This window comes from Merops nubicus, unplaced genomic scaffold (assembly GCF_000691845.1).
Source record: "Merops nubicus isolate BGI_N331 unplaced genomic scaffold, ASM69184v1 scaffold21312, whole genome shotgun sequence".
NCBI lineage: Eukaryota > Metazoa > Chordata > Aves > Coraciiformes > Meropidae > Merops > Merops nubicus.
Window position 1 is genome coordinate 23,890 of NW_008594551.1, and position 9,736 is coordinate 33,625.

General features: G+C 48.4%; 1 protein-coding gene across 1 annotated transcript in view; it reads left to right on the forward strand.

Moving 5' to 3' along the window:
• Nucleotides 1-9,548: 9,548 nt before the first annotated feature.
• Nucleotides 9,549-9,736, forward strand: part of TMEM125 (transmembrane protein 125) — a 685-nt gene continuing 497 nt past the window's right edge. Inside the window, 2 exon segments of the mRNA XM_008935824.1 lie at nucleotides 9,549-9,734; nucleotide 9,736. The exon segment at nucleotide 9,736 is cut by the window's right edge and continues 497 nt beyond it. Coding sequence (XP_008934072.1) covers nucleotides 9,549-9,734; nucleotide 9,736 — 187 coding nt within the window.

Here is a 9,736-nt window from a genome sequence, read left to right on the forward strand (position 1 = left end):
AAAATAATGTGTCCTAGTTCAGAAAAGCTGGTCAAACTCTGCAAGCCTTTTCTGCTAGGATTCTAATTTGGTATCATTGTGCTGCAAATATCAACATCAGGCAATTCAACATTGTAAAGTTCAAGGCTACGTCCATACAAAGGATTGCCCTCACTTACACCTGCCCTCATACATGTCAGTGTTATTTCAAGGAGGAATCCAGTCACAGACTGAAAATCAATTACCTTGTGAGGGCAACCTTTGACTAGTGGTCAATCACACCTGAGCTAGAGCTCTTGCTCAAGCCTCTGCCTCCTGTCTAAAGGTGTCTTGTCTCATCTGTCACAATCATTTCAGCAGCTCAGTTTCAGACTCCAAAACCTGGCCTCAAGTCCAAACGTTGTGTCATAACTCTCCTATACCTTCGATGAATTAATCCTTGCTTGTCTTTTTTCCAACATTTGCAATTCCTTTAGTTCAGTTTTTGAGTGAAATTCTCCTTAAAAAGTCACTCTGCAAAGTACTTATCTATAGAAAAAGGCAGGGGGTCATTTATTTAATGATCATGGGGAAAAATAATTTTTTCATCCTTTGTTGCCAGTGCATGACCCACTGTCTCACTAAGGAATACTTCACATTCATCAGAAGTTTAAGCTACAAATTGAGCAGTAATATATGATATTATAACAGCCAGCATGTCACTGTTTCCATTTCCTACCCTGAACTATAGAGACATGAGTGCTTTCTACTACTACTAATATTACACAGAAGATGATGGGTCCGAGGCTGGATAATGTGTAAGCTATATTACCATTATGGATACTAGACTTATTTCCAGGCTATCACCAGGGCAAGAGAGATGGTTCCATGAGCTCCTGTGAGCTGGAAGACTTCGCTGAGTGCTTTGTCCATGAGTGTGCTGTTAAGTTTCTTTAAGTCTTATTTTTTTCATTTTACAGCTTTAACTTGTATGAAGCATAGGTTTCCCAGGAACGAAAGGAAGACATTTTTGATGGAATTGGTCTGTTAATGTGCTAGCTTACTACCTTCTCTTCCTCCCCCTCTCCCCTTATGATCATCTTTATACTTCCTGTACAGAAAGAGGATGTAATTAATGTAATTAGCAAATATTTTAGAAACTAGTTCCCTCTTAATTTTTTCAGAACACACCCATTTTAATTTGCTAGACTCCAATGTGGTATAATTTTCCCTTCTCTCTGTCAGAATAAATTAAGTGGTAGAAGCCACTGCTTTAATAGTTGTGTTTTAGAGAGACGGAATCAAACTTTCTGAAAAATAAGAACCTTGCCCTAATAATGAGAAGAAATATATACAGGTGAAGAATGATTTATAAGTGGTGATTAATATGCTTAAAAGCATGCCTGTGTGTCACCCTCATTAGCAAGATTTTAAAGGCAATACAAGGCCTGTTGGATGAAGCCTGGATAGACAGCTGGCAAACTAGGTTCAACTAGGTTGAATTTGGTCTTAGTGGCTAAGAGGCAGCTAAAACATCATTTGTGAGGAAGAACATTGACTGTCTGGCGCAGCAGAGTGTTACAACTGAGGTTTATCGGAGACCTCCTGGAAGCAAAATAGATGTACAAGATGTTCCCTTTTATACTGGGAAAACCACACCAAGGTCAATCTCCCACGCATGTGCTGCAGAAATGTTTTCAGAATGAAGTTGTAGCTGAATTACGGTTTTGTACGCCAATGGTCTGAATTCTCTCAGGGTGCAAAGACACTTACTGCTCTCATCCTCCCTTGGTCAGCACTGTCTGTTTCTCCTTTTGGTACCTCTCTGAAGGAGCTGGTAGGTGTCTCATGCTCTTACACAATTACAGCCCACTTTTTAAAGTTAATATATGGCTATCTTTAAAGCTGAATGAGGTTTACCTAAGGATGATATGTTTGTTAACTGGCCCAACTAAAGGACAAGATTTTTCTGGACAGGGCTTATTGTTCAAGGGTGTTTGTATAGAGAAACCCACCACATCCCATTTGTTGGTCTAGGTTTAAAACAGCAGCCACTGGACAGATGATATTTCACAAGGTTTAAAAGAAAAAGATCTGCCAGATTTACTCAGACAAATTCCTAAAACTGTCACAGTAATTGGCATTTATTGTATTAGCATATCCTAAGCCTTCCTTCTCAGAGCCTGCTAAAAAACTAGCATGTGATTTAATAACTGAGCCTCCCTTCCCATTAGTCAGGTAAGAGCTATTGTTCAGCCCATGCTCTTCTTCCTACATCTCCCAGACTTTCCAGCTGCTCAGACCCACAGTGGTGATCCCTTCTGCTGTCATTAAGCCCAGCCACAGAAAAGGGAGCATGCACTCAGCATGGGGGTCCCACTCGCATGCTGACTTCAACATTCCGGCTCCTCCCTTTTCTGTTTTCCTAACTCCTCTCAAAATGGTCACCCCTTTCATTCAGCTAGATTACCAGGAATTCAGCTCTTCTGCAGCATGGTAGGCTCTGCAGATGCAGAGAGGGGGTACTGTAACTGCGTGGAGATGAGGAGATGCCACGCAGTGACAAGATCTTCCCTGACTTAAGTGCCTGCCTGGACAAATGCCATACAAAGATCAAGTCCTCATGTGACCAGGTGGTCCTAGCCTATATAGCAATGCAGGAGCTATTTTATTTAATGCCACATAACACCAAATACTTGCTGAAGATGTCAAATTGTCCCCAGTGCTACCAACCTGGCTGCAGGCTTCCTCTCACCTGCTGCCTGGGAGCTGCTCCCTGGCTCTGGCACCCCTTCACCCCCAGCTGGGAGGAAATGAGCCACCTTTCAGGATCGGTGCACAGCCAGATCCTGCCCGGGGAGGGAGGGGTAATGCCTGCACACCGGCGTGGCTCTGGAGCCTCTCCAAGGCCAACAGCAGGTTTGCTGAGACGCCACCCTGCTGGGGAATGCACCTGCCTGGGCGAGAGGTGAGGGCTCGCAGCCTATCGCGGGCGCTGCCCACGCCACAGCAGGAAGGGGAGCCGGCAGGAGCACCTGCTTCTTGGCAGGCGGTTGCTGAAGGAAAGGGTTTTCCTTGTGAGCTCCCTCGTTCGCTCAATCCAGCGGAAGGAAAGCCAGGAGGAACCACTGCTGCCAGCCAGGAGCAGGAGCAGCGCTGGGCTGTTCCGTGTGGGCAGCACCTGCTGCAGGTGAGTGAGCCCTCCTCCCTGGGACCTGTGTGGGAAGGGCCATACTTCATCAGGAGCTGCTGGCAGGTTTAGGGGCTGTTTGAGGCATACTTCTTCAGAGAGTCTGCCTCTTGCCTCCACATCATTTCTTCCTCGTGCTGTTTCCTCTCAGCCTATAATGCTCGGGAGCATCTTGTTCCTTCAGGACTCCCAGGCCTCCCTTAGCAGATGTGCCAAGATCTGTGGGGTTGGGATGACGGATGCCTGTTACGCATACAGAGGAGAAGGGGAACATAAAGCTTTCTTAATGGAGTATGCCAAAGCTATCTAGATTTCTGTAAAAAGCAGCTGCATGCTCACCTTGTTGCAACTAGCCCTCCACTACTTTTACTCCCTGAGCCCATAGGCTTGGTGAAAGGAAGGAATGGTCCACCATCACCCAAGGCTTCTCCAAGGCTTCCTGAATAATGTTTCAGGGAAAGGGACAGATGCTGGCTTCTGGGAAAGTATTATCCCTCTAGCAGAGTAGAGAGGGTGGGCTCTCCCCAGAGATGCAGACTAGACAGCATAGGTTTGCCTGGATTTTGAGCAGCCCCAGAAAGGGGGACCATTGGGAACTGGTGGTTGATGAATCAGGCAAAGGACTGTGAATCTCTTGCTATGATTTTGAGTGAGACAGACCAATACCACATAAAAGCCCCATTACTCCCATTCCCACAAGTTCCACTCTCTCCACTCATGAGTTCTCAGGACGAAGGAAGGTATCTTCCCACATGTCTCAAGGCAGCAGCGTCCCTGCTCCCAGGGGCACAGATGAGCACTACGACATTCAGAGCTTCAGATTTCTGTATCGGCAGTAGTTCAGGCATAAAACTAAATACATAAACTTCATTCTCTTCGAGCCTACTAGGGGATAGGATAGGATATGCTTAAGAAAAATTTCTTTACCGAGAGGGTTGTCAAACACTGGAACAGGCTTCCTGGAGAGGTGATCGACACCCAAAGCCTGTCAGTGTTTAAGAGGTAATCAGACAGTGCCCATACAACACCTTATCTAACCTTGATCAGCCCAGAACTGGTCAGGTAGTTGGACTAGGTGATTGGTTTAGGTCCCTTCCAACTGAAATAGAGAGAAGAGACAAAACAAGACTACTTCAGCTGGAAGGGACCTACAACAATTCAAGGTTGACCAAGTTAAAGCATGTTATTAAGGGCATTGTCCAAATGCCTCTTAAACACTGACAGGCTTAGGGCATTGTTGACCTCTCTAGGAAGCCTTGTTCCAGTGCTTGGCCATCCTTTTCATAAATAAGTGCTTCCTAAAGCATTAGAAAAGTTATATGAAAGAATAGGAAAACAAAAAAATGCCTATTCTGGACTAGAGGTTTCTGTGAGACAGTGGTGGCAACTCCATCCCAACCACACTATGAGCAGACCTGGCCAAGAAGCAAATAAGCTGTGATGGACTAGAGAAGTAGGGGAAGGAGATGGCTGTACCTTTTTGAAATCATGAGGCTCTGTTGGCTCTCTATCTGGATTGCTCATGCAAATTATTTTATGTACTGTTATTTTACAGCAAAGCTTGCCAGACTCTCCTGGTCTCCACAATGCTCACAAAGTCCACATAGCTGCATAAAACCCTTCCAAGTCTGGAAGAGACTCAAGAGCCTGTCCCACCTCCAGCCTTCCCCTCCTGAACTCTGTGGGTAAGCAATGTCCCATGGTGTACCCTGGGTTTGGGGAGAGGAGGGAATTGAGGAGTATGTCAACAGCTGAGTGGTGTGTGGCTCTGAGATTAAAGTGTTAATTAACATACCACCCATGGGTCAGATATCAGAGAGTCAGACAAAAAGTCTGTAAGTAATTAACTGCATATACCATTTCCAGGCAGCCAGCAGGCATGCATCTCCCACACCTGCGGCCAGGAGTGGCGAGAAACCAGTTGATGATAACCCTCAATTTTCAGTTAAATGTTGTCAGATTAGGGGGAAAAAAAAAAGCCACACATACAATGAAAAGGGAAAAACATGGATATTTTTGTTTTCCTGCATTCCCTGTGCTTTCCTGTTCTTCCTCCCCATCTGCCAGCCAGCAGTAGAGAAGGACAACTTGCCATTTTTTTCATGAAATGAGACCTTCAGTCAGAAAGCATTGTGTGACTGGGCTAGTCCTCTCTTTCTTTCTCTCTTACATACAAAGATGGGTGCACTGAAGGCACGGGGTTCAGTAGTAAGTAAATTGTAGAGATTAATGGCCTGTGATACATATTATCAAACTGGCTATTCTGGTCTATCTCAGACCAGTGATACCAGGTAGCCCAAAGAAGAGCTACAGAAAGGACAACTCCTGTGGAAAGGCTGCCTTCTCCTCATGGCAGAGAAAGGATCCACAGCCCTTCCTTCCACAGTCTGACCTTTGCTGCATAATTCCAAGAAACCAGATCAGCAAAGACCCTGTGAGATGTACTTTCATCTCTTCTCCAAGGAGTGGTGGGTGACATCCCAGGATAGGGCTGCTTTGGCTTAACATATAAAGATAGTCAGATTTTTATTAAGAGGATGAGAGGCAGTTCACCTGTGCTGAGGAATGGGAAACTGTAATTAGATTTAAGGAAAAATGTATTCATGGTGAGGACAGTTAAACTCTGGAGTGATCCCAGGCGGCCTGTGGAATCTCCATCCTTGGCAGTAGCTGGCACCCAAGTCACTAAAGCCCTGAGCTACTCTGTCTGACTTTGACATTAACTCTGCTTTAAGCAAGTGGATGAACCAGGTGACTTCACAAGTTCCCATCCTACCCGAATTATTCTGTGATTCTAAGAGTAAAAATACTGTTATTAGTGGCACAAAGCCACTAATAGACTCTGTTAATAGAGTCTAGAGAAACCCAAGCAAGTGTGGATACTTACAGAGCAAACAGATAACATTCCCAGAACAATTTCAGACACAAGGAGACATGAGACACTTCAGTGGAAGTCTTTGCCTCTTCAAATCATTTAATAGAGGCTAATATAACACTGAGAAATATGGGCTTGCAGAGGTCACGCCTTATTTTGTTCTGCAACCAGACACTCAGTTTTATCAGTTTTAACAGTTTTATCTTGCACTTTGACCTTCTTGTGAGCAAATAAAAACTTAAACGGCTACATTTTAAAACATAACGTGAAAATTCCGTGCCATAGCTTGCTTTGTGGCTGCGTCCCCTCATTGTCATTAATGCTGGTGTGGTTTTTTTGCTTACTGTTTGACTCACAACTTGCATGTAACTTTGGTCAAGCAGAAAAAGACCACAGACCTTACACTTCTCCAGACTTTATGTTTTCTTAGTCCAAAATCTCAGTCTAATCTATAAACCTGCTAGCTGCTAGACTCACCCATTTGCTGGTAAGGCACCTCTGTGCCTGGAGGAAGAAAGGCAGGAGGAAGTAGTGCTTCGCACCAAGCTGATTTGCATAGGATGGGGAAGCGTCTCCATGCTCAACATCTTCTCACCCCTCTACTTTGAAAGTGCTCCATGGCACCCTCACCTTCTTAGAGACCTGTGCCTTGGGCACATGCAGACACCACAAGGTATCTGCTGTCTCATGAAAAAAATCAAAGTGGGTCCCAGCAGGCACAAATCAGCATGCTCAGCCACAGCTTTTTTTCCTCTAATCAATGTTCTCTGACTGTTCTGGCTCTAGCCAGGAGCTGCACATCTCCCACAGGCCTCCAGGCAAGTATACCCTCTGGAGCCTGGGTTTCTGTGTCTCTTCTGCTGCCCACTTGCCCAATGTAGAATAATATTATCATTAACAGGCAGACCAGCAGCCAAACTCCTCCCCCTTCTACCACATCAAACACCAGAGATCCAAAGTGCCAGACAACCAGATAGAGGAAGAAGTCAATGCACTCACTCACAGTATATTGTGCAAAGAAGGGAACAATCTGACCCAGGAGCCACACCACAGGAGATGGAATCAGCCAGATAAGGAGTCCAATTATGTAGAAGTTTCCCAGAGAGACTCATGATCTTGCTCCACTCTCCTGAGAACTCCACTTACCATGAAGAGTCAGGGAGCCCTTTCAATAGCCAGAATCCCCACACAACACTTACACTATACAAACAAACTTCCCAACCCCACTGCAAGCAGAGTCATCTCTTATACAGGTGGCTTCTTGCCCTGCCTCCAAGTGAATGTGGAAGGTGGGGGGCACCTGGTGTTGATCTCCTCATCAGTTTCTACCTGAGGCTGGCCAGACCCTGGGTGAAAACCAATCAGGAGGGTCTTTCTTGCCTGGTTGTGGACATCATCCATATGCCAACCCCCATTCAGGGATGGGGGTTTAACCCCAGCGCTTCAGTGTCCCAGCCCACTCCTGCCCAAGCAGCTGCAGCAGCAGCAGCAGCTGTGTAGGGGACCAACTCAGCGCGCAGCTCGCGTGGTGGGTCATGGGCCTGCAAACTCACCCTGGTTACAGACTTCCTGGACACGTGCTGCCAACTGGCAGCACGCCCTGAGCCGAGTCCAAAGTGACCTCACGCTCCATCACAGCCGGGGAGTGACTCAGGAGGAGCTTGGCCTGACACTGTCAGGCGGTGGCTGGTTCGAGCTCCCCCTACACTATTGTCCTCCCTCCCTTTGCCCCGCATCGGCTTGTCCCTGATGGAGTGGGATTTTGAGGCATTTGCTGGTAGCACAAGCATTGCCATAAGGGGATGTGGTCTGTGGAGCCTGTCTGAAGACATGGAGAGCTGTGAGAGGAAAGATCCCTGGTGTGTGCCAAGCTGCCACGTGTGCAGGTCACAAACTGTCCCCACCTGTCCGTAAGGAGCCCAGAGCCCCAGTGCTGTGCAGAGCAGGGCACAAAGGCAAGTGGAGTAGTTTTGGCATGGGCTCCTGAAGAGACATATCTAGCAGGCAGGTTATGCATGGCTGTTCCTCTGCCTGGGAGAAGTGACACAGCTCTGACACAAAGAATCTGCATCTGGTCCTGTCCCTGCCACGGGCTCCTGTGGCACCCTGAGCAGTTTGTGTGTGTGTGCCTAAGATGGCTGAGGGTGCATTGTTCTGTTTGGGAGGTGACCAGGAAGGTAGTTTGTGGGTCTCCGAGGTCTGCCCCATGTCTCAAGGGCTCAGCCACGCCTGAGGTGCTCCTGCACTGTCCTCCCCAGCGCCTTTGCTTGCTTTGGGTACTAACTGTGCTGGAGGTTCCTTCTGGTGCTGCAGGACCAGTCAGAGCACTCAAATGCTGGGACAGGACATTATGTGAGAGAGGTCCAAGTGGTTTCCACTGTTGGTGTAAAACTGTGCCCAGAGAATCATTGAGGGGTGCCAGGACACTGGGGAGGTGAAGAGCCCAGGAAGCTGGGCTGCAGGCTGAGCCAAGGCACTCTGTCTAGGGGAGCCCAGCTAAGCACAGCACCATGGAGCCTGTCTCCACGACCCTGCCCTTGCTCCCCTCTGGTGCTGAAGTACTTCAGGGACCAGCAGAGGAGAGCAAAATCGCAGGGTGACAGGTCCCAGATGTCTGGGGCCTCCTTCCATGGAACTGTTGGGACCACTAGATATGTAACCATCTTATTTCTGTAAAGAACTTGGGAGGGGGAACCACCAGTCATGCAGGGGTAAGGACAGGGCTGGGAACAAGCAGCAGGGGCTTGGACTGGAAGGGTTAAGCCACAGTCCTGACCCCACCTCCCGCTGTCATTCTGGGCAGCAGAGCCAGTTGGTGACAAGAGGCTGATGCTGATGAGGGAGCATGTGAAGCTGGAGCTGTCAATGGGGCTTTATCCCAGGAGGGACCTGCCCCTGCTCCGTCCCTGGTCCCTGCCCTGCTGCCAGCACCAGCTGCAGGCAGAATCCTGCGGGCAGTGATGTGGCAGTAGCCTCTGAGCCAGGCACACGGAGCTGGGGAGGAGGCAGGAGACTTGTCCTTGGGGCAGGCTGAGGTCACCCTGCAGCACGGAGGTCTCCTGGGAAGATGCACGGGGCTGATCCAACACATGGGGATTTTATGAGGGAGGCAGGGGAAGATCTGCAGGCCAGCCTGGAGCAACCAAGGCCCAGTGTCTGGCAGGGGAGCAGGATCTCTGTCTCATGATATCTTCTCTTCTTGATGCTTTCAGATGAAAGACACAGGAAAGGAAGGACGCAGTCCTGGTTGTTCCCTTACGATGCTGCTCTGTGGATGCTCCACCATGTCCTGAAGCCCTGCCTGGGGGGTGGGCTCAGCCCCAGTGCATGGACCATAGCTCTTCAGGTGGCACTGCTGCAGAAGGGAGCTCCATCAGACTCCAAAGAATGGTACAGAGGCATCCCTGCTTGAGGAATGCAGCTGCCTTCATAACTGCTGCTGCCTTGACACTCGACTTTGCTGTAAGGGTGTAGACTCATCTGTGCAAACATCCCCACCGTGCCCTCCCCACCCAGCCACCTGCCATGCCAGAGCTGGCGGAGCTGAGCAGCCCCCGCACTCCTGCGGACGCAGACCACATCCAGAGGAACATCTTGGAGGAGCATGTGGAGCTCTGGTGGTTCCAGGACCCTAAGAAGTCCATCCTGTGCTATGGAGTGGCTGTGGTGCTGATCCTGGCCTGCGGGATCGGGGGCATCATCCTGCTGTACAG